At 34.1% G+C, this 26900-nt stretch overlaps 1 protein-coding gene across 2 annotated transcripts in view; it reads left to right on the forward strand.

Moving 5' to 3' along the window:
• Window positions 1-4163: 4163 nt before the first annotated feature.
• The window catches only part of LOC149411924 (phytanoyl-CoA dioxygenase, peroxisomal-like), a 40198-nt gene continuing 17461 nt past the window's right edge, over window positions 4164-26900 (forward strand). The window contains exons 1-5 of one of the 2 annotated variants that reach the window (XM_089646230.1): window positions 4164-4724; window positions 14830-14949; window positions 15634-15745; window positions 25038-25193; window positions 26618-26767. In XM_089646230.1, the coding sequence (XP_089502356.1) occupies window positions 4657-4724; window positions 14830-14949; window positions 15634-15745; window positions 25038-25193; window positions 26618-26767 (606 nt within the window). In that variant the 5' untranslated portion in view covers window positions 4164-4656. The remainder of the gene's footprint in view (window positions 4725-14829; window positions 14950-15633; window positions 15746-25037; window positions 25194-26617; window positions 26768-26900) is intronic. The other variant, XM_089646231.1, reaches the window with a different exon arrangement.

Consider the following 26900-nt stretch of genomic DNA (forward strand, 5'->3'; position numbering starts at 1 on the left):
GGGAATCCTCATTCAGGTTTTCTTGACTGATACATGTCCCAACATTGTCTGAATTGCCCGAGTTAATAATCGCAGCTGATTCTGGCGAAGGGAGTCCTCCTTCGTGTTGTGCAGTAACGCACATATCTCGGAAGATACTTGTCCCAACGTGGAAACATCCACTAGAAGGTGCAGCAGCTTCTCAAATCCAAACGAGGATCTTTAAAAACCTTCATCTGAAAAAGGAGTGAACGGCTTATAAAACAAATGTGGTATGTAGCAATGTGTAGACATGGAGAACATACTGAAGACATTTATTTATTATTTTACGGTTAAATTGCCCATAACAATATAACATCAGAAGAATGGAAAAGAAACAGTAAGCACCTAATATACATAAAAAGAGCAATGACTGATTAATATGCAAGACAAAAATGTACAAAAGGAACACAATATCCAGTAAAAGCCAGAATAAGGTGTGGTAAGGACGTAATTATTTTTTTGTTTTTTTATAAGTATCAATATTTTGTTTAAACATATCTTTTCATATAATGTATATGCAGCCAGATAATTTATTGTTTAATAATAAAAAACAATGTTAAACTGAGTACAGTTCAATCTTACATACGCAAGAACATAGAATTACGAATGATACATATACTGAGTTTTTGCTTGTGAAAAGAATGTTAACCTTTCCGGGAGTAAGTTATGTAATGCTGGCCGTGCTCTGGGGAGTGAGTTTTTTTTACAAAAATAAAAATATGTATTTTTTGATTAAATTTTATGATAGTATGCAAAATAAATAACAGCCAGTATCTCTGTCGATAATGATGTAAAATGTTTAAAATTGGTATAAAGTAACAGTAATATGCCCATAGATAGCAATACGATGCATATTTACAGAATATGCATCGAATATGAATATGCAACCCCTGTCGTCCATAGCCGTCCATACTCCTTTGGCGAAAGTGTGTACCGTCGTCCAATAGCGTCCATACTTCCGGAAAGGTTAATAAAATAAATATAAGTATTTTTTTTGGATTTGTGTTATAAAGATTTGCATTTTAAAATTAGGGAACATAATTCGAAACGTTTATCTAAATAAATCTATATTATTTCATTTATTTGGTTGATAGACAACTTGATAGGCCTCGTATTATCTAAAATGACTTTTGGAAGTGGCTGCCTTTTTGCTTATGACGACAGTACATAGTTTACAATATTGTAAGGCCGGAATTTTATATCCTGCACCCTTTCCGAACCTGTGGCTCGCCCCAATTAGGGTTGCCATCAGTCCTGATATATCAGGAATGTCACCGTTATCGAGCCCTCTGTCCAGACAAAAGCTGTAATGCCCCGATTTAGACCTGCACAATACAGCAACGCTATTTAATAAAACTTTCCACAGTAATGCCGACAACAGAAGGTCGCAGGGCTGAGGCCATAGCCACTTAAGCGATTCGTACACGGAAATACTTACAAGCGACTCGAATTTCGTGCGCGTAGCATACATGAGTATCCGCCATTCTGTTTTGCTTATGTTTATACACAATGCGACGCATTGACAACGGGTTTGACAGTGCTGGTAGCACACTACGCTATTTGCATACGTATCTGCTACTCATTTGACAAAAATGGTGTCCAAGAATAATTTGAATGTTAAATTTGTTCTGGAGATGGGAAAATATCCATGTATAACTATAATTTACCGGAATACACAAGAAAGAATTTAGCGGAGAAGGCATGAATGCCCTACAATAAATATTTATTTTGTTGAACCCAAAATCTTCTATAACCTTTCCTTATCTGTGGTGTGTATTTACTACACAGTGCTTCTAATAACTCTATAAATATAATGAATTTTGGGTTCAGATTTTAGGTATTTCTCCGTTATACATTTGTGCACTGAATTAAAAAATAATATTTTACATAGTTTTCAAATTCAATTAAAAATCAGAAATTTTTTTCAAAATCGGGAACAAATACACCAATACAATCAACCGTGTGATACTAATACGCGAAGAGTGTGCGAAGAAATGACACACTATTGATGTCCCGCTTTAATTCGCTATGCGGAAACATGAGACATCCATACGTCTACAGTTGTATTTTGATTTACACCATCGATACCTACGACCGCACAGATGTGTTTGTGCCAGCCGCTAGCCAGTTGGCCGCGAACCGTCGTTAGATGTGGACTCCTTGCACGTTTCTTTAGCATCTGCCGATGTTTTTTTTCATGTTTTCAGCAATTAAATTACAATTATTATCACTTTTGATATAAAATATAATAAACATAATCGATGAGCTATGAATATTCATATTTTTCCGATATTAAATTGCTTATTTTGAGATGTGTATTGACTACACAGCACCGGAACACGTGGATTTTTTAGCACAGTAAGGAAAAGGTTAAGATTGTTTATGCTTGTAATAAAGATAAAGAAGAATAATATTGTCTTCATCGCTAGCCATTTGACATTGTATTAACTCCACGACTGAACATGAAAGAATGACCAAGATCAGAATAACTCGGGTAGCGCTGTGTACGTAAACCGGCTTTAAAGAGTAGCATATCAGTGGGCGACTTGTGGTTGCATCAGTCACTCAGCTTATAAGTATATCTGTGTATGATGGGCCTTATGGCAACCCCAATCACAAGTCACGTGATATAAAGGAACTACAAAACTTGCAAAACAAAGAAATTTGACTAGCAGTCAATGCGGCCAAATGCATCAGAGTTTCAATAAAAACAATTTGGAACTATTGTGTAAATCATTAGGGTAAAGTTACCGAATTTCTCTGCACACTTGCTAAGGTTCCATTTTTTTTCTCATAGATAAGTTTGAAGGGTAAGAAATACGCATAAATTATTTAAATAACCCAAACTAAGAACCTAACAACACATTGTGTGCGTGTTTTTCCATCTCCCCGACTTAAATAGTTGTTTCCAGAAGTAATTAAGCATATATATTTTTTGATTAATCTTGTCGAATTCAAAGATTCCGCAAAAAAAATAGACAGAATAACAGAACTTGGTTTCATCTTAATTACTACAAGAAATAACTATGGTGGGAGATGGTGCATTAAAGTTCCATTTTTTTCTGAAAGTTAAGTTTGAAGATTAGGAAATACTCAGAAATTATGAAAATATCCCAAATTAAACTCAAAAAACTATTCTGTGCATGTGCGACTTCAACAGTTGTCTCCATTCGACATAATTGAAATCAAGTGTTGTTTTTTTAAAGAGATTTGGCATGTAGCCGAATTCGAAAAGTTTACCATTTTTTTGCGTACTAAGCGTGTAGCGAAATTCGACAAGTTTATCCGTTTATTGTTCATTGAATAGAATTCAGTTGTTTTTTCTAATAAATTGTGTCTGCTGGATGAGACGCGCCTCCGAATATTTACCTATAAATCTTTCGCTACCTACAACAAGAATTACAAATTTACGAACAAATAACCGAAATTTAGTCCTGCGAATCTACAAGAATTATTTCGGAAGGAACCGAATGTTTGCAAGTTACAAACTCAAAAGACTAAATTTCGTGTAATAAACGAAAAACGCACCGCTTACCTTGACTGGAATAACACAAATCATTCCACAATCAGAATAACCATAAAAAATCTAACAATAACAAACAAACTACTCGCTGGCGAATTGTAGAAAGCGGATGCGAGCATAGACAATCGAGAACCATGGCGAGGACCATAAATAAACCTGAATAAACCACTCGCGAAGACCATACACATAAACAAAAAACTACTCTTGCGAGGACATAAATAATAAACCAACATTAAACCCATATTAAACCGCTCACAGCGAGGCAGCGAGGATATGGCGAGGATGCGAGTTGTGAGCAGTGAGCAGTGAGCAGTGATACCATGCCGCGAGAGTGCTTTATTTATGCATACGCGAAAATGAAAATCGGTAGATTTGGATGAAAAATATTGGTAGATTAGATCCGAAAATCGTTAGAATTTCAGATTGGATTGGTCTGGGGTATTGCTCACTCAGTATTGTATCCCCCACAACATAAATCAACTATTTACCCCATGATCACGAATCCGCTCACGAATCTCACGATATGGCCATAAATTGGATATCCAGTGATGCCATATACCAAAAATTCGTAGGTAGATACTGCTCATCTTCGTATTTTTAGGTGTGAACATAGTTGATACATCCGTTACAATCTCGAATCCACTCGAATCTCTCCCTCTTTCTCATAAACGTCGCCTGTAATAGAAAGATAAATATGAACGGACCTCTCTGCGGTAGATCATTTTCAATGTTCGTTCTTCTACTAAGTTCAAATTTACTTTCCAAACAAAATTTCAACCAATTTTGAAGTGACAGCGGTGACAGCTCAGACCGCTGCTGTTTTGAATTTTTTTAGCACTTATAATATTATTACACCATTTGTTTACAAATAGTACATACTACTTTCGCGGTTTATTATTCTACTTTCTACGCTTGTAATTTTGTCAGCAAACAGTAGATAACCAGTTATAGCTCGATAAAAGTAATAGATAAGGCAAGAATTCGCGTTATTAAAATTGATGATTATTTAATATTTAGTTGCCTGTCTAACGTCATACATGAGAGGCGTGAGGTGAGGTCTTGTTTTTTTGATGTGCATAGTTAATATTAATTATTATTAAAACGTCGGTGAAATGTCTACCGCTTTTCGCATTGAGGTAATCAAGAATCACTTAGCAGGGAGGCGACTGGCTCCAAATCCGTAAGTTATTATTTATGATATTTATTTATCGTTTCTTGGAATCGTGACATGGTATTTTTATCAGGCAATAAATATTATAGCCGTATCATGACGAAATGAAAGATAATATATTTATAGGATGTGTTTAGCAATAACAATGCATTAATTTCTACTCTCTTGAAACGACGTTGAAAGAATGGTGAATGCATGAAATTCCATTATTAGAGGACTTAATAAGAAGTTCTGCAAAGAAGCGAGACTAGCAGTCCACAATGAAGCACTGATAACAACCCTGATATAAGGCAGTGAGCGAAAGGATGAAAGTAGACTGAAATGAGGTTTCTGAGATGTATGTGTGATAAATACAATGAAAAAATGCGAGCAATTAATATCTACAAGAAACTAGCTGTACCACGCTAAGCGTTGCGTTCAGATAGAGAATCAATAGGGTGATTTGTTTTTACGTCCAACAGATGGCAATTTCAATTTCAAAGCAAGCTGTGAAGAACTCTCGGACATTTATGTTTTTATTTATATAGATTATACATTAATAACAGCATTAAATTTTCAAACATAAAATACGCAACGGTTTTTGATTCACTATTTAGAGAATGTCTTCCGGAAGGTTTACATATACAGGGTGTATTGGCACTAACCCGACAAACTTTAACCAGCTATTCCTTAGCACATTTGGAGTAAAAAATGTTATGGGCACTTTGCTGTCCGGTAGCATTTTTTTTTCAATTAAAAACAAAAAAATTAAAAAATTTCCCCACTACATCACTGTCATTGGCATTGCTTTTCGTGTTCAACAGCTGTTATAAGCAAGTATGTCGAAAAGCGTCTTCGCTCTTTCGCACACACTAAATAATAATAGTTAAAAATGAGACGAATGGTGCCGTGCCATTTCGTTGTGATTGTAAAAGTGCGCCAATATAGGTACACACGTGCATTATTCAACGGAATTCGAATAAAATATTGCCAGATGGGTTTTCAAACTTTGACAAAGGATAAAACAGTGGTGACATGTGGTGAAAATATGAATAATAAATTTTTTATTAAAAAAAAACGTTACCGGACAGCAAAGTGCACATAAGATTTTTTACTCCAAATATGCTAAGGAATAGCTGGTTAAAGTTTGTCGGGTACGTGCCGATACACCCTGTATAATACACGCATATTGTGTTAATAGAAAGTAGAGAAAAGTCAATGTTTTGTAATCAAGTTGTAAAAATATTTTTTTGAGCACTACATTGCTAAGGCTGGCTAAACCTCATGAGATACATCAAAATAATGTACTATGGAATTGTATATCTTAAAAAGGCCTACAGAATCCTCCGAGGTGGTGTATGTCTATCTTCTAAGGATAATCCTCAGTAACGCCCGGTACACGTTAGCTAGTTTATACAGGGTGGCGCAGATGGATCGGGTGGTTTTAAAATACTTGTCAAACTGTCAATTTTAAAGGTATTGGATTGAAATAAAATGCAAAACGTGAAGTTACAATGGAAATTTATTAAAAAAAAATTAGTAAAGTTAATTTTTAAAAATTGCATCCATCAAATGCCCTCCTTCTCAAGCGACGCATTCTTGAAGTGGGTCCTTAACGTTCCGCATTGCCCGCTCAAGCACATCACCAGGAATTAATGTGATTTCGTTGTGAATTGCTGCCTTCAACTCCTGCATCTTGCTTCAATTTGCTTCAATTGCTGCCTTCAACTCCAGGAGTTGAAGGCAGTAATTCATAACGAAATCACATTAATTCCTGGTGATGTGCTTGAGCGGGCGATGCGGAACGTCAAGGACCGACTCCAAGAATGCGTCGCTCGAGAAGGAGGGCATTTGATGGATGTAATTTTTAAAATCTAACTTTACAATTTTTTTTTAATAAATTTCCACTGTAACTACACGTTTTGCACTTTATTTCAATCCAATACCTTTAAAATTGACAGTTTGACAAGTATTTTAAAACCACCCGATCCATCTGCGCCACCCTGTATATATGTAGAGGGTTATTTAATGTGCTGATATACCTTGTTACAAATGTATATATGTACAGGGTTATTTAATGTGCTGATATACCTTGTTACAAATGTATATATGTACAGGGTTATTTAATGTGCTGATATACCTTGTTACAAATGTATATATGTACAGGGTTATTTAATGTGCTGATATACCTTGTTACAAATGTATATATGTACAGGGTTATTTAATGTGCTGATATACCGTGTTACAAATGTAAAGATTCTGGAAGGATGCGAGGCGTATTTTTATTTTATTTATTTATTATGTGCATCTATATAAAAAGGTTTACATAAATTTTTTTGGCTTTGCCTGTCTCACTAGGAAATCCTGTGCCGAGACAGACTAGTTTACAAATATTTTATAATATTAAAATAAAGTACATTTTTCAATAAAGCAAAAATATTTGACAAAAAATTTCAGGTTGGTAGGTAGTGGTAACAATAATGAGATAGAGGATTATATTTGGGTGAGGTGACTAATTATTGCACGACCTTTTTCGAAGATCCATTGTTTAATCAGATTTTGTATTTGTTAATATTATTCGATTTTCTTGTTTTTTCAGGTAGATTATTGTATATTTTAGACGTAATGTACTTGAAATATCTTTGACCAAATGTTGTATTTGTATGAGTTCTTTTGTTTTGTGCCTCGTATTTACAATATTTTGGGTATTTTCATATAATGTATGTGTTTTATTTTTAAACAGATGAGTCAAGATAGTTTTTGTGTAAATTTGTTGAATATCTAATACATGGAATTTGTAGAATTATCTGCAGTACTTGTTTCTAAGGGAACTTAAAGAATAAATTTCATAATTCATTTTGTGCCTTCGATAATGAATCTATAGCTGATATAGTATGCAAGTGTAATGAACAAGCTTCAGAAAGGGATACTCCAATGGTTTAGAAATGTACAGGGGTTGAACGGAGAAACGGGTATCAGGAACGTATATGACGAGAAAGTCAATGGCAGAATAAGTCAGGAACGTTCGAGGAAGGCATGGTTCAATCAAGTGAATCAAATATTTGAGTCAGTTCACATCAAGAGTCAGAACAACAGTAGATTTTTATTTTTATTTATACAAGTTTTTAATCCAGCAGAACTAAGAGGGTAGTGCAATCTCAGTCTGCCATATTACATGATATTTGTATATATATAGAAGAGAGAAATAAGAATAATGACAAATAAAAATAAGATGAAAACAAAAAAAAACATTATAGGTAGGTACCTAATGATAAAAACAAAAAATATAAATAATAGGTAGGTACCCAATGATAACATAAAAAAGCATTAAATAAATATTATTAGTATGCATCACAGACATAGGAATTAATAGACGAGAAGATAATGGCGAGGGGTAAAATCAACTGTTGAAGAACGAAGGGAGTAAGGCTGACTGTGATTCGTCAATAAATCAATCTGACAGTAAATAGGCATCTCGCATTATAATATCACCATTTACTTCTTAAAAGTAAAACCTGCTTTTGAATGAATAGACATTTTTACATGGGAGCGCAAATTACTCGCCACGTTATGAACAAATTTGCGAAGTCCAAATTCGGCAAAAAAATTTGTTGTATTTTCAGAGTCAAATATTTCGTTTAAGTATTTAGTTAAGACACTTTTATAAATGTTCATAATTTACTTCCCAGCAACCAACCAGCTTTGTGTTTCGCGTCCAGACGTTTCTCGATGTGATAGTAACAACTGATTCATATTATACGATGTGTATATGCTTAAAATAAAGTAAAATAATGCTTATATATGGAATATAATACGACAATTGGGTTTATTCTCTTTTTCACATCTATTTTTACAAGTTTTCATAGTACAAGTCAACATTTTGCCGTGTTATTTCGTAAAATGAACCGATGATGCCTCGACCATAGTTCGCACAAGAATGATGACGTCACGTTTTCAAATTTCACTTGAGGCCATACGCGAGCACAGCCGGCTCCAATGGAACCGGTATGGGGAGTGGGGATAATACGCTTTTAATCACTTAGGGCAGGTCTACTAATATTCATATGTCTATGGTAGGTACCCAATGATAACATAAAAGAGCATTAAATAAATATTATTAGTATGCATGAATATCATACAAGTATTCATAGTTATGCAAGTTATAGCCGTAGTTACTTCACAAAATTTTCTCAGTGACTATCAAATAATCCTGTGCAGCAGTCCCAGAGAGAGGTTTTACGTGCGTCATCGATGATCGTTTACTTCCTTCTCACATGTCACGCGCGACCTCTCTACGGGACTTGTAGATAAATCCAGTAAAATTAAGTTTTGATTTCAAACTATTCAAAGTCCAATATTTTTGTGTACACATAATCGTTTTTTATTTATGACAATAATAATATTATCAAATTATATATACTTTAGTATTATTAAATTATAGCATTTAGAAAATACACAAGAACAAAGGTTATCATCACAATCATGATTTTATTTTTAAATTTATTTACCAGCTGATGTGTACCCGGCGTTCCTTGGGGATATCTTTAAGAAATAGACATGCACCATCACATATTTTGTTGTAGGCCTTTTTAAGGCGATGCCATACGTAGTAATGCAAAATCATGTGTTTTTGGTTTGAAAATTTGGTCGCCTAGAAATGTTTCAGATGCTTTAATTAAATACTGCGAGTAGAATACATCTTGGCCTTTGAAACAATCGAGTATTTTTAAGATAAGTCTTTTTATAAGCCCAGAAAAAAATAATGTATAAGGCCTATGAAAACTGCTTTAAAGTTCAAAATCTCCTACTTACGAATCCATTTTCGGTTATGATTTTATTGTATGATGTGGCAAATTAAGTTATTTATAAAATGATCGAAAAAAAAATATTTATGCCTGAACATCCACAAAATAAAATAAAAGGCACTTTTTGGCCATGTTTTTTTCTTGCATAAATCAAAACAGGCGGATGGTGTTAAGCGGGAATTTAAACCTTATCGCCATCTACGTGAGGGTTATTATTGATGGCGGCTCAATTTAAAATATTACACGACGTAGTGCATCGCTTTAAGATATAAAATTCCGTAGTATATTATTTTGATGTATCTCATGAGGTTTAGCCAACGTTAGCGATGCAGTGCCCGAAAATATATTTTTTGACTTGATTATAAAACATTGAATTTTCTCTACTTTCTATAAATATGATATGCATGCATCATATATGTAAACCTTCCGGAAGAAATGCTCTAAATGATAGTGAAAACCCTATCAAAATCTGCTTCAAAGTTTAGAAGAACTAAGTGCACAAACAGACAGACTTTATTTCACGTCATGACAGTTTTTGTATAAATTGTTATAGGTGGGTAAGTTGTTCAGGAGTACAGTGCAGACAGTACAGTTTTGATGGGCTGGTACATCCCATGTGGTGGGAGTAGGTAAGGTGGGGGGGGTCTCATTGTGTCAGGTTACCATGGTTTGATCCAGACAATACCGGGGCTTCGCTGTCTGCACGTTTCTTGAAAATGGCCATTCTTTCGTTAGTGACGAGGCCAACTTCCATATCTGTTGAGCGGTGAATAAACAAAATTTTCGCTACTGAGCTAAAAATAACCCAAGGCAATTTCACGAGAGACCTCTTCACTCCCCAAAAGTGACCGTGTGGTTTCCTAATTTGGGGTGACTGGCCCTTTTTTTTTTGAGGAGACGTTGAGGAGCTCAACATTATATTTCCATGTTGGAATTTTTTTTGAAGATGATACAGATATATCATATTAAAACAACTCAATTACTGTCAAACTTGTTGTGAAATCAGATATGAGCGCATCAGCAGAATGCTGCCTGCTCATTACATAATAATAATAATAAGATATGGAAAACATCTGGTTTCAATAGGACGATGCTACTGCCCATACTGCTCGAGTTTTAATGACGAAACTGCGATAGATGTTCCCTACGCGCCTCGTCTCTTAGGGGTGACGTGGGGTGGCCCGTGCGCTCACCCGATTTGAGCATTTGCAACTCCTTCCTGTGAGACTACCTGAAGGAAAATGTTTTTAAACATCGGCCTCACACCTTGGAAGAGCTGAAGAATCGAATTCGGGAGGAAATCACTTTCATCAACTTTCTGATGTCATCTTAAGGACTTGATAGCCCTTCAAAACTGCACTGTCTGTTTGCTGCACCCTGTACAGTACAAGTTATCATAGAAAGTTGTACAAAGGAGTTCAATAATTGAATACAGGGTGTCCGGGAGTAAAGTAGTGATAACGTCCTCCAAACGGCGCGCCGTAGACATTCGGAGCAACCGAGTTCAAAACCGACCTTATTCTAAAAACTTTTTTTTTTTTTTTTCCAACCCCAAGTTTCTAAGAACCTCAGCTCAAACCCCGCTCAACAAAAAAAAAATAAGTACTATTTTTTTTTTTTATTTATTAATTTTTCTAAATATAAAAGTGAATTCAGTTCATTTCTTCGGTCTTCATTACTATTCAACTATACTCGTACGTTGCCAATATACATTAAAATGGCCACTAATCGTCAAACAAGATCGAACCCTTCCGCGGGAGACTCATCCAGCTTCGTAATGGAGCAACTTATAAAGATCAGCGACCAGCTGGCCGCGCTCTCTTACTTGCCGGCTGCCGTCAAGGAACTGCGGGATAATTTATTTATTTTATTTATTAATTTAAACGCCCTAATGGGCTTTTACATTATGCATATTTTACATAATTTACTGCATAATATAGTGACAACAGAAGATTTTTATTTTTAAAACATCAACACAAAAATAACAATTTTTTTTTTGCTCACAACATATCTACAAGAAAACAACAAATATAAGCAACCACTCTTTAAATATGCTACATAAAAATGTCATTCAGGTATCTTTTGAACACAGAACTTTTTTTTTTTTTTTTAGTAAAAGATTATACATTTATATACATTATTTAGGAAATGTTTTGACTGCCCAACTAGGAGGATTCCCGTTTTAGGACAGTCAAATTAGGATGAGTATTAACATTTTGATAAGTTGTTTGATAAGAAATAATAATGAAATAATAGGTATATGTACTTTTAACTGGTGCCTAAGCCTACTAACATATTTTGTATAAATATGAATAACAAAGAGAAGAAATAGAATAAAATAAAATATCCAATTAAACATAAGATTAACTGCTGCTTGGGTAGCATTCTAATTTAAAAGTACTAGGTAGGTACATATATACGCATAATGATAAAGATTAGAACATAAAGGTATCTTTTACATGGTTTATTTTTTGTTGGAGTTTTTGTTGTTGTTTTTGGTTTGTGTTTGATTTCATTTTTTGTGTAGTAAAAGTTCACTCTCCTTTCTACCTAATTGATGAAACCAATTAGTGGTCAATTTATGAAGAATAGCTGTGTTTTCCTTTTTCCAAGCATCAGGCATGAAGTTGTATAGTTTTGGACCTAAGAATGAGAAGTGTCTTTGAGCGAGAGATGTTTTAGTTGTGAGTGGTACAATTGGATTTCTCCGTGAGTGGCGGGTGTCGTGAGAGTGGTTAATAGATGGGTAGAGGTCCTAACAAGAATCCTTGTTAGGAAATCAGAGGGTTCACAAATCAAAGCAATCCTCAAAACAGAAGATTTAAACAAAATTAATAAATTTTCATATTCCGTCTAGATCAACCCGACAATCTGATTTATTTTATCTACCCTCGTGTAGAACAAACATTCGAAAAAATTCCCCAATTCCTCGTATATGTGCACAATATAATAAAAAATTTTACAGCATTGAAATTTTTGGTAATAACCTAAAGAAATATCGATATGAAGTAATGCGTACCATCGATTATTAATATGAGAGTATGGAATGTATCGGCAGCATCTCCTATCCTTTTCCTATTTTCCTCTTCCTATTTTCCTCTTCCTCTCCCCTTCCTTTAACACCAAATTAATTTTAAGAAACTAAAACTTCATTTCTAATGCACTTTAACATAAGAATCTTCTGCGGCTTGACTTCAATTAACTTGTATATTTATATCTATCACTGCATATTATATAAAAGCTGTTTGTTTCTTACAAAATAAATAAATAAAAAAAATTATATAAAACTTCCACTTAAATGCGCCACCAAAATATTACCATTTTTATTGTTTATTTTTTTATCTTCTTATGTATGTGCTTTTAACATGTAATGCTTTATAATCCTAGACACAAGTTATGGATTTTACAATAACACTATATTATTTTTGTTTCTTATTTTTTATATTCCCATATATGTGCTTTTAATTTGTAAATGCTTTATAATCTTAGGCACGAGTCATGGATTTTACAATAACACTGTATTATTTTTATTGTTTACTTTTTATCTTCTCATGTATGTACTTTTAGTGTATAATTGCTTCTTAATTCCAAATGCAAGGTACGGATATTATAAACACTGCATATCATTATTTTTATGCATAATTTTATATTTTTAATGCGTAATTGCTTCATTATTCTAAGTACAAGTTACAGGTATTATAATAACTTCATAATTCTAGGTTCAAGTTACGGGTATTATAACAACAGCATGGTATTAATTTTGAAAATGTATTTACAAGAAGAAGCTGTAGCACATTTAATAGATTATTCCCAAACATCGATGTGTTTAACACGAACCTAGCTAAATTCACAGCATTTGTAAAAAAATGACACAGCATCTTATGCCATATGTTTAACCAAAAACTTTTTATTTATTTTTCCTCTTTTACCTTTAGTAAGTTCGAATTTGAATAAATCACTTCCTCAAAGATATTATTGATGTCCATTAACCAACATAATAATATTGTCATTATTTCTTTAAATGTACTAATCTATAGAGGCACCAACTGATGGCGTTGAGCTACATTTGCTGACAGTAACAGTATATAATATATTATGTGTTGGTACTGAAAGGCTTTTTAGGACACTAAATAAACGAGCAGTCCCTTGAATGTGCATTGTGCACACATGAACATTTTTTGTGTAGAATGAGGTCAACATTTGAGCATGACATTTGAGTAATTTTGCCTTAAACACATTATAGTAGTGGGGTTGTTGCGGGGTGCGCTTAGCTATGGTTTGTGGTTGCTACTTCTCTAAATAGTATAAAATAAAGTTACCATCCGCATCTGTCTGTTTGTGCGCTTAGTTCTTCTAAACTATGCAACGGAGCTTGATAGGGTTTTCACCATCATTTAGAGAATTTCTTCCGGAAGGTTTATATATATAATACATGCATATTATATTCATTAAAAGTAGAGAAAAGACTCTGAGCCACGCCGGGTACACGTCAGCTAGTAGTGCATACACAGCTATAACTGTATATTGATTTTAATATCATCATCATCACTTTTGGCTCTACAACCCCTGGTGGGTCTTGGCCTCCTCAAGAGTCTTCCTCCACTCATCTCGGTCCCGCGCCAGCTCTCTCCAGTTTCGAAGCTCCAAGGCAGACAAATCTTTGAGGACGTTGTCGCTCCATCTTAACCTTGGCCTTCCCAGGCTCCTTCTCCCTATCGGTCTTGAGCTCAGCAGGGACTTTGGTTCTTGATGCTCGGTCATTCTCTCCACATGACCTAGCCACCGAAGTCTTCCCAGTTTTATGAATTTTGTGACGTTTAGCTCTTTAAACAGAGTATAGAGCTCATTGTTATAACGTCTGCGCCAAAATCCATTTTCTAGAACCGGTCCGAAGATGCGCCTCAAAATTTTCCTTTCAAAAACGTCCAGTGCTCGCTCATTCTTCTTAGTTAGAACCCACGTCTCGGCTGCGTACGTAAGCACTGGTCTAATTAGTGTTTTGTACACTAATACCTTGGTGGTTCTGGAAAGCAGTCTGGATTTTATTTGTTTTTGTAGGCGGAAATAGCAGCGGTTTGCATTCACGATGCGCTTCTGGATCTCCTCTGTAGTGTTGATTGAGTGTTGATTTTAATATAGTCATGCAAATAAGGTAGGGTATTCAGTGCTTATATGCCCATATGGATATGGTGCTAGGAGCCCCATTGTATTGAAAGTTGTTTGTTTTTGTCTGTGGCCAGGAGTTACATAGTATAATTAAAGAATATTTTCCTATCAAAATGTAATAATTTCACTTTCCCCCATTTTTAGTTATTTTTTTTTGTTTTCAGAATTGCTGTACCTTTTTGCAATGTCGATAAGCTGAGTCGGCATCAACGCGAGGAATACGATCGGGACGGTTACTTGGTCATTCCAAGACTGATTTCGGAAAACGTGCTTGAAGAATGCAGGTTCGATCTTGATTAAATCTATATATTTTACAATACTCTCAGTATCACTCTGGTGAATTACATCACTCAGAATCGAAACTTTGCTTGAAATGCTTTTATCCTTGCTTAAATCACTTAACCCTTAGATGCATACTGTTGCAAAACGGCAACATACAGTTCAAACCACCTTTAACTCTTTGGTGTATACTGAATGCATGCCGTTTTAGAATTATCAAGTTCACGGTAATATATTTTATCGAGTGGCATCACCTTTTTTTTCTTTCGCGAATGTCAAATGTCACTTTTTCTTTAACAACGTGGAGATTCTCGAAAATTGGTTGGAGGTTAGTATTACAATTTGGTTTTGCTGTTATTATTTAGATTTTCTTAGGTAAGTAGATACAATAATACAATACTTATATGTAATAACTCGTATTTTTCCGGTACACTTATTAGTTTTGAGAAAGTTTTTTAGGTTTTTTATTTTTTTTTCATACATAAATTATTCATATTATTTTTTATTAAATACATGGTGTTGTAAAAAATCTGCAACTTTTTTTTTTTAATCAAATATCATTAAAAAATTACAAAAAAATAAATTCTTTATATTTCCTTGCATATGCATGTAAATATCTACAAAATATTTTTTTTCCAGAAAAATTAATAAATCATGCATTTAAGGGTTAATAAATGTTAATTTTTCAGGAAACATTTCATAAATATCTGCGAGGGAAGAGCAGACAAGGGTCCCATGACTCTGATGAAGGAAGTAAACAATATGGACACCGAAGCCAGAGGCGAATATCTGTACAACAAGGTAAATTAAATTTCTTTGTATACTTGTAGTTTCCCTTTTTAACCTAAATTTGTTCGCTTTTGGAAACAGTTCATATGGTCTTATATACATTGTTGTGTATCCCTTACTGTCATGGTAAGAAATATGATCTAAATCAGAGTTTCCCAAAGTGGTCTATATGGACCCCCAGGGGTCGATATCGGCTTGAAGGGGGTCTATGCCAGCGAGAAAAAAATTTGGGGGTCCACGATATTCAAATGGGGGTACATACGAGCGGATCACCATTTACCTCAAGTCAACATTTAGGAGTTCCGTAAATGACACAATAGACCTAACACAAATATAATAGACTAAGGACGGGTTGTTTCAGAGAATTTGAACAATTCATCCAATTCCAACGATCATTTTCAAGTTCTGTGAAAGATTTTTTCAAATTCTGTTTTTATTTCAGTTTTGTCAAGCAACTAGCCTACACAATGATACAGGGTGTCCGGAAACTCGTAGTACAAGCGGGAAACTGGTGAATCTACATCACATTTGGAGTCGATTTTGTAGTATATTTTTTTTTTATTTGAGCTTTCGTTATCGAGTAAATCGAGTTTGAAGTTGATTTTTTTTTTTTTTTTTTTTTTTTTTTTTTTTTTTTTTTTTTAATCAAATTCTTATAAATTATTACTGAAGATCAAAGTACCCAACTAATTAAAACTATTTGAAAGTAAAACAAATGAAGAAACTCGGATTTGAAGCATTATTTTGAAATCACCCTTCATTTAACCCGGTGTAATCATAAAATATTTCTGCTCTGCAGGGTTAAAACATCTGTTATTCAACCCTAAACACCAGAAAAAACTTTAACCCTAAAATAGCCGAAAAATATTTTTTTTTGGTTTTTTTTTTTTTTGAAAATGCTCAAATCAAAAAACTTTATGTTTTTTTGGGTTCCCCATGTGGTGTAGATTCTCCAGTTTCCCGCTTGTACTACGAGTTTCCGGACACCGTGTATAATAACAGAACTTGAATAGGACTTTCACAGAACCCGAAAATGAATGTTGAAATTTGATGAATTGTTCAAATTCTCCGAAACAACCCGTCCTAAGAAATTACTTATTTGATATTTGTATTTTTATATTTCGTAAAGTTGTTAATTGAGGTATATAAATAGAGTCTATGTTCTTTTTCTCGTCAGAATTAATATATTCAAGCAAAACATTGCACATTGGAAGCCGCGAATTTTCCTAGTTCCCCAACTTGTTTTTGAAAAACGTCCAGGGTAATAATTACGTTCAACATTTAAATGCACTTCACACAGACTTCAAAACTAAGTTTGAGGACATTTTGACTGTGGAAATGGAACGTTGCAGAATCGGATATCATGTGACAAGAAGAACTGACCGGAATAAGCACTGACAAAGAACTTAAGGGGCAGTTCTGTAGGACCAGCTACAGAAAGAAAGACCCGTTGCTTATCCTGCTTCATTTCCATTTTTTGTAATACCTCACAAGGGCGCCCTGTCTGCACAATGTAAAGACAGAGGAACTATACCGCCACCCGGTTGTTGGACAGGCAAGGGAACAGAATCTTTTTACGAAAAAAATAAATGATTATCACATGGGACGTTAATAGTTTTAGGAAAATTCAATATTCGGCAGGCAGGGGTCTACGGAAAAAAAAATTTTTGGCAAGTGGTCTACGGGGCAAAAAAGTTTGGGAACCTCTGATCTAAATGGTGTTCGAAAGAGAAAACACCACGCTTTGTTACAAATCTAAAAGTTAACCGTGGAAGAATTAAACTGTGCATCTCTTTGAAACCAAAGATTCTGAAATTGAGAAAAAATTATGAAACTTTGTAAATTTTTTATCAATTATTTTTATATGAAACGACAAAAAAGTGAATTTACAATAATGTTTATAGTACATTTGTTCATGAAAATTTTTTTTTTTAGTAAAATTTATTAGTATTTTTAGTTTAGTGTTTAGAAGAAAAAACATAAGTTGAGCCATTTTTAAAACTTTGTTGTGTTTGCATTAAAAAAAATAATATGTTTATGTCTTCCTAGCTGTACCCCGCCACACGTTCTTGTGGCTCAGTCTGTCTGCAGATAGAGAAACAATAACGCATGTTGCTTTAACGTCCAACAGATAATGTTGTTTTTCAAAAAAAGCATATTTGTCCAACAGATTGCGCTGTTTAAAAAAAAAAAAATCATTTTTACCTGTCACAAATGACATCTATATGATATAGATATATAAAAACATACACATATTCGAATGCAATTTTGTGTCAAAATTTCTTGTGAAGAACTTTCAGAGATTTAAGATTTTGAACAAACGAATATTATATAAATTTTTATTAAATTTGAAAGCGTGTTTCATCACCTTTACAAAACAGTTTTTAGTTTTTGGATACGTTCAGAAATATTCCATTTATTTGAATTTTATTGCAAATCGGAAAAATACCCAAATTCTCCGACCTTCCGATGAAATCTTTAAGAAATAGAATGGTCAATATGCCTGAGGTCTGAGAGATTAAGAGATTGTAAAAAGTGTTCAACGTATGTGTTTTAATTTTTTTTATTAAAGTAACTTATTGAGTAAACTTTGAATTATAATATTTTTAATCATTAACCAACAAAGATTCATTAGCATCCAGGAATTGAACCGAGGTTTCTGTTTCCTATTTTTTATTTGAGAGTTTTTAATCTTCAATGATTACATAAACCTAAATTATTACATCATCTAGTTGTGTTTAAAATAGGAAGTGCTAGAAAGCTGTTACATGACAGCTTGTCTGCAAGTTCAACCATGGTGCTCACCTATTCACATCATGAAATATGTGTACATAGTTTGAACCATTTAGCCGCAATTTCAAAATCTCAATGCAACCAGATTGTGTATAGGGCCCCAAGTGTCAAGGGTCATTAGTTCAGAATTTATGGGACCTCTTCAACCAAGCTATGTAGGATGACAGATAAGCCATTATTTTGTTTAGTATTCATGTTTTTGTTTCAGATGCTTTGTATACAGGGTGTATCGGCAAGTACCCGACAAACTTTAACCAGCTATTCCTCAGCACATTTGGAGTAAAAAATGTTATGAGCGCTTTGCTGTCCGGTAACATTTTTTTTCCAATAAAAACAAAAAATAAATAAAAAATCCACACTCCGTCACTGTCATTTGCATAGTTTCTCGTGTTCAACAGCTGTTATTAGCAAGTGTGTCAAAAAGTGTCCTCGCTCTTTCGTACACACTAAATAATAATAGTTAAAAATGAGACGAATGGTGCCGTGCCATTTCGTTGTGATTGTAAAAGCGCGCCAACGTAGGTACGTACGCACATTATTCAACGAAACTCGAACAAAATATTGCTAGACGGGTTTTCAAACTTTGACAAAGGATAAAACATTGGTGACATGTGGTGAAAATATGAATAATACATTTTTTATTTAAAAAAATGTTACCGGACAGCAAAGTGCCCATAACATTTTTTACTCCAAATGTGCTAAGGAATAGCTGGTTAAAGTTTGTCGGGTACGTGCCAATACACCCTGTATTTTATTTATTTTTTTATAATATTGATTACATTTTATGCTTTTGACTGTCCAACTAGGAAGGATTCCCATTTTAGGACAGTCAAATTTACAGGTTTCAAGTTATCCTAGACGAATACAGGATTTAAGACCAGATCAAATAAGTATGTTAAAACGGAGATACATAAAAGATACATAAAAAGATAAATAAAGATACATAGAGGCGTTCGTGATAAATAATTATCAAATTACATTTTTTAGTAACATTTCGGAATCAGTCCTGCCTAGATCCCACAACCATTTTGTCACTCTTGGACCGAAGGATGACAATTCACACAGTTTCAGCTGAGAGGGGATTTTATTATATATTTTACGACCGAGAAATGAGAATATTTTTTGATAAGCCGCTCTGTTGCTTGTTGGAACGGAAAAGTCATTTCTTCCCTTACTTCTGGTTTGATGTTTGTGTTCGGCTGTTTTCATTTTGTTTTTATTTTTATGAACATGGATTGCAATTTTTTTTATAAGGCACTGTCGGACATCTAGTACATTAAAGTCCTTGAAGAGAGCGTTGCTCGAATATCTGAAAGGTTTCTTCATAATAACACGTAAAATAGATTTCTGTGCCTTCAATAATGGGTTTAATGTTGTTCTTCCTGTACCTCCCCACCCAATGCAACCGTAGGTTATGATTGAGTTACACAGCCCGTAGTATATGTTTTTTAAGTCTTGTTTTTTTAAAATTTATCGTAATGAAATGAATATGTGAATCAGGGTGCACACTCTTTTAGCTACATTTTTAATCTGGTTCTTCCATTTGAGATTATTATCAATTATAACGCCTAAATATTTAATAAATTTAACACACCGAGGGGTTCACACTTACATGGAAGGTTATTATTTCGAAAGTTACAGTTAATTTTATGTATTGTAAGGTGGTGAGGTGTTTGGGGTTGCCCTGTAATAGTAGAACTGAATGTTAGGTATTTGGTTTTTGATACGTTTAACCTTTTGAACGCATTAATTTGCTCCGTTTTATCTATACCCGTACGCGGTACATATTTTTTTAAATACCTATGCACGCAATTAAATGTCAAATTATATAGCATTCTGGCATGATTTATTGGACTATATAGACAGAACAGATTATTCTCCACAATTTGAAAACAAATCCTCGTGGGTCAACACTCTTAGATGTTTATAAAAACAAAAACATAAAATTTCATACAAAGACGTACCGTATCTTTTGAATGTGGTCCCGCCATTCACTCGGCGTGTGTGTACTTAGGCCACTGCGTTGATAGACGCAAGTGGGACACCATGATCACTTATCATTTTTAGTTATGAAAAGTTGTGAATGACATACTAGTACTAACGCCATCCGTTGACAAAAATAAACTAAAGGACTAAAACGCGCGAAGAGGCGCACTTGATTATCGATCTTTTTTTATGAAATACAATTGTATTTTTGAGAAATTCTTGTAGATGTCAGCATCGTGATAGTTCTACGAATGTCCAAGTGAGCAAGAAATACATTTATGACGAAAGAGCGCTGGAATATCGGCCGTCAAAGTTTTCGTATCAACTGTTGATGCAGCCGCGTGTGAGTATAGACTTTTTGCCGTAACAACAGTTGATACGGCCGCATGCAAAGAGTTAATGTAAGCAAATTGCTGTCCAGCCATTGTTTCACTCTGTTTATACCGGTGTTAGCGAGGTGGTGTGTTTCCTTCTAATCGTCTCCTTCAAACTAAATAACAGTATCATCTGCGAACATCAAATAATTCAAATTAAATCTAATATTTAAAATTCAAATTAAATCAAACAAAATTCAAATTCAATAACATAATTACAAAATCACCATCACAAATTATTTTCATTAGGTATTTATCAATTATGATGTTGTGCGGCTGACGTGCAGTCAGCAACCATTTGCTGCAGAACTTCTTGATGCACTGCAATGTCGATATTCTAATAGACAGTGGTATTTCATTCCAAGGGTTTTGTTGAGGAATAGCCGTAACTACCCTCAAATACAGAATGTTAATTGTTTCTTTGGCGTGTATTGTGTGTAGGAGAGATTCACGGGACCAGTTCAGTCTGTCAAGCAAATATGCAGGAACCTGCCCCTCCACACATCACCCCCAAAGATTACATATGCCCTGAGTGTAATGTAAAAAAAAAGATTATTATTATATTGCCATCGTTTTTTTTTTCATACATATTAATCTTTATTGATAATTGGCAAAGATACCTCCAAACATTGATAAACTACTGATTGTACGACTATTAACAAATTAAATTGAAATTTTGAATGAATTAATCGCGATTATTTTGTAAGTACATATTTCTAGGACTTTAAAGATACCATCTAATCTTTCCTTGGCGGTGACTAAGTTAAATTAGATAACCAGAGTGAAGTGTCAGACATTTCGCCGTACACAATTTTATTTCACTGTGAATTAACACAGAATGCACCCATATAGGCACCAATCGGGAATTTTAGTTTTAAAAAATGATGTAATAAATAATTTTGTATTTGTAAGACTGACTTTAAACACAAGTATTTTAGCGTACGATGATGATGCGAGATGCCATAAATTAAAAGTCAGGTTATGTTGGATTTTTTTTCCTACAAAAACTAGTATTTTTATTAATAATCTAAAATCTGATGAGAATAAGTGGATAAGTATGTTCTCTCCCGAAAACAATATAATCTTTTTTACATTTAAACATTTAAAACATTTAAAAAATACAGCCTAGCTATTGTTAAATAATTATTAATAACATACTTCAAGTTATCTTGTTGTTGATATGAACCCTGTCCAGTTGCATGTGATTCATTTTATAAACATTTGTTCAGTTTAGTTGTAGGTTTATACATATATTAGTGATTATTGGTGTTGTCAGTGAGGATAAAATTAATATAGGTATTGTCATTTATTTGTGTTGTTATATGTTATTTAATATTTACAATTTTGTATTTCTTGTAAATATTTTTGCCCACGGGTACTGGACCCTTAGTTTGTTGTTATAATTTTATGTTTTATGTGAAAACCTGTCATTGGAGCTTTCTGAAAATGAGCACTCTTCTTTTAAATTATCGATCCCACTCTTCTAATCTCATTGTATCTGTTTCTGACATGACGTATTTGTCATTCGGATAAAATTAAAGAATCGGTACTCTATTCAATTCTGCCGGTAACGGAACAACAGTACGTGGCGAATTATTTCTCTCAAGCTAACGTCTATTCCAACACTTTATTTGGGCTCTTTCGTCTTTATTGACAAAATTGCGTAAATTGACAGCAGCAAATCCATACCATAAATTTGATGCATGTTTATGTAAATGCACTCACGAGTAACTTATCAAAAACGTAATTCGTAATTTTTACATAAGAGTGTAAAGCCAGCCTTAGATATTTACTACGGACAATATATATAATGTTTTTTTCTTATTATACTCTTCATAAATTGAGCCTATAGCTCATTTGGGGGGGAGTATTAGAAACATAATAGAAAATAATGCTTAGTAGGTGATATGCAAACAATATTCAATGACTTTTTTTTTTTTCAAACTTCCGATTTTATTGTCCGGGTTAAATCTTCCCCATAGGAAAAACTAAACCCTTCCACACACTTTTCCACAAATGATCATCTAGTCAATCAACATTATGTAAGTGCATTATATAAGCAAAATAAATACAAAACAATACAAGAACAACACGTCAACTCACCAGAGATCAAATGGGAAAATAATTCACCGACTCCAGATATTTTCATATCAGAGGGTTCGGCTCGGTAGAACTTCTAACAGGGCCTATAAATCCTACTGATCCCTCAACATAAATATTTAAAAAATCTTTTGTTATCCTACATGTATTCAAAATGACCGACTTTTGCATCTTTATATATAAATTTTTTGATAGATCTAATACGCATAAATTTTTAATGAGAGAGCTAGGTATAATGCCAGTAGCCGAAATAACGAATGGTAATATTTTTATAGTCTGAGAATGCCAAATTCTTTTTATTTCATTTCCTGAATCTGTGTATTTTCTTATTTTTTCATTAACAGATTTTTTATTATTACAGGAATTTGGAATAGCGACATCAATGACATAAGTTATTTTTTTAATTTTGTTATGTAAAACTATATCGGGTCTATTATGACTAATCGTTCGGTCTGTTAGTATAGTTTTATCATAATATATTTTATAAAATTCGTTTTCTAAAAATGAATTTGGTTCGTATTCATAATATGGTACTATATGGTAGTCAATCAAGTTATGTTTAATTATTAAATTTTGGTGAATTATTTTTAAAACTTGATTGTGCCTAAATGTATACTCGTTAACTGTTATGTCGACATAACTATTTCTATTGTTTGAGTAGTTGGGAGACCATACAGTTGAGTTATAATTTAATGTTTATGAAAAAAATTATAATAGGCGAGCATTTATAAACTTTTTTATATTCGCATTAAAAATTTTAATATTCAAAAAATTATATGTTTATTTCTAATAATAATATTAGTGTATTTCATGACCTTTCTAAAACAGTATTTAGTTTTCGGATACATTGAGAAATATCCTATTTATTTGGATTCTATTGAGAATCAGAAATATACACAAACTCTCCGACTTTCTGACAGCTTCTTAAGAAATATAACGGTCGGAGGCCTGAATGGTTAATTTTGAATGCAAACATACATTTTGTTTTAAATACCTCACTTTATGTTTTTCGTAACTAAAATTGCTGATAATGAAAAACTAAAACCACACACACACACATCTATCGGACCAACGTATTACAAACGTTATTATCACATCACTTTTTGTCATTTCATATATATATTTTTTTTAAATCCCCAAATTTTCCTAATTTTTTTGCAAATCGAGGTTGGAACCTTTGATATCATATATATTTTAATTCTTCTACATTATAATACAGGGTTTTCCAATAAGAGATGATATTTTGAATAGCCCGCTATTTCGGTAGATGTTACTTTTGAATCTGTCATTTTTTGACATTTGACAAGTAGAAACTACGCCATTAATAAAAATGGAACGATACACGCTTCAACAACGCATTGAAATTATTAAAATTCACTTGAGTGAATCAAATGAAAATCATCTTGAGTGATGAGGCCCATCTCCACCTCGGTGGCTTCGTAAACAAGCAAAATTGTCACATCTGGGGCTCGGAAAACCCAAGAGTTATTGTTGAAAAACCTCTCTATCCTCAACGTGTGACTGTTTGGTGCGGTTTATGGTCCGCCGGAGTCATTGGACCTTACTTTTTCGAAAATGAGGCTGGAGCAACAGTTACGGTGAATGGATTGCGCTATAAAGAGATTATTAATGATTTTTTATGGCCGGAATTGGATGGTATTGATCTGGACAATGTTTACTTTCAACAAGACGGCGCTACGTGCCACACAAGCAACGAAACCATTGATCTTTTACAATTGAATATCAAAATAACACCTCTTATTGGAAAACCCTGTATAAAGCGTGGTGTTTTCTCTTTCTAACACAGTAGAATTAATTTTGCCTTTGTTTTTGACAGTTTCAACGCGGATCCTGATAATGGTTAGATTATTTATCTTTGCCGTCCCGAACTTAGCTGCAAATAAAATAAGGTGTGCAGAGGAATGTGTCCTGTCTGGTGCAGAAATGGCATGTTTTTTTACTAGTAGTTCAATAGTGTTGAATGGTGACTTGCCACTTCGCAATTGCCTCACCCATCTCTCTCTATTCTGACGATATACAATGTGTTTCAGATTCAAGATATCCTCCACGATGAGGTGTTCGCCAAGTACACCGAATACCAGGATCTTTTGGACTATGTGGAGAGCTTCATCGGACCTAACATCATGGGGATGCACAGTATGCTGATCAACAAGCCTCCAGGCACTTCTATCCATCCTCCCCACCAGGTCAGTATAGCTTCTGCTTCTTCTTTATTCCTGTCAATTACATATTAGACTTCTTACCGTAAATGCATACTGCGCCACCCCCAATGCAGCAGTAGCAGTGAAAGAAAAGTTTCCTCCGAACCCGATCTCGTGTTCTTTTGTGGTCTCATTGGCCGAAGTGAATTACTTAGTCCCCAGGGTTATTCAAAAGTCTTTTTGCCAATATCTTTCCGTCTTCACAAGGGTCAGTCATTTCTAATCTGTTTAATTTTGTCATTCACTAGGGCCAGTCTTACCTGGTATTACCGGTATACAATGCCCACTCGAAGTTTAAAACGTGTCTCCACCATGAAGAATCTTGTAATATCATGTCTTATCATGTTTGATAGTGAGCTGATATTTCGTGATCATATTGAGATGGTAGCACTTCACTGAGAATGCTGGGCTTTGTTCTACGCACTGCAAGAAATTTTAAAGATTCCCGGATTCTCGGATAGTTTTATTCAATTCTTTATTAAACGTTGGTAATTTGGAATCTACACCAGGTAAAGTATTCCCTAATGTTCATGTTAATGAGAGTTCAGAAGAGATTTCTCTACATGAGGAAGTATAGCTACTATCCATGGCTCTATCCTACAGACTTTCTTTTGAGTATGCTCAGAATGAACCATATACAAGTCAGAGGGGATGTACCTGCACATTGATACCCGTTACGTCATACTGATTCAAGAATGGTTTGGTCTATCATGGAGAGCATTCAAAGATGGTTATCTCCGTCACTGACAGCATAGACTGGTTTATCTCCCAACTTGCAGGACTAACTTGTCAATGATCGTACCGGTGGGGAGAGAAATCTTGCCATTGAACAGAATCAATTCGGATATCCACATTTTTAGCATCAATGAAGGCAAGCTCTTTTACCACTAGTATATTTGATTACTATTTATATTTATCTAATAATTCTTCTTTACAAATGTAAAGAAGAATTAACAATAAACGTAACACACTGAAATTAATAATTTTATAATGTTTTAAAAATAATAAATTGAATTGTATTTGGCCACCCCGATGCCGGGATGGTTTGAAGGGTTCGAAGGACCTTCCATCTCACTGCTCACTGTCGACTGTGCAACAGGAGCTGTAGATGCTGCTCTTGATATTGCCGACACGCATTGTGCGCAATTTTATATTAATAATAATCTTTCTCCCTTATTTCTACTTTCTATGGTCCTAATAAATAATGTTGGATGTGCAAATTGATAAATTTGCAACATCTGATCTAAGCACAGTGCCACATAACTTTCGTAGGCTCCATCGCTTTGATAGTCTGTACAATTCAGTCGTAGCTCAGCAACAGTCAGTATGCTTCCATACGATGTTTCCTCCATATCTTTTTCCTGTTATTTATGATTGGGAAATTAAATATAAAATGTTCTTGATTTAAGGATCTTCATTACTTCCCGTTCCGCCCGGAAGGCCGCATTGTCGCCAGTTGGACAGCTATGGAGAAGGTTGACAAGAAGAACGGATGCCTGTACGTGGTGCCCGGCTCACACAAGGGCAACTTGTACCCACACACTTACCCTGATGAAAAGGTATACTCGTTGTTTCATTCACATTTTTATATACTCTTGACATGGCTTTGCTCAACTTTTTTTATTCTATCATTCACTTTCACATAGAGCTGGGTCGATCAATCGTTTTACTCAACCTGAATCGCTGGCGAAG

The sequence above is a fragment of the Hesperophylax consimilis genome, chromosome 24, assembly GCF_061612785.1.
Source record: "Hesperophylax consimilis isolate HC1 chromosome 24, BYU_Hcon_1.0, whole genome shotgun sequence".
NCBI lineage: Eukaryota > Metazoa > Arthropoda > Insecta > Trichoptera > Limnephilidae > Hesperophylax > Hesperophylax consimilis.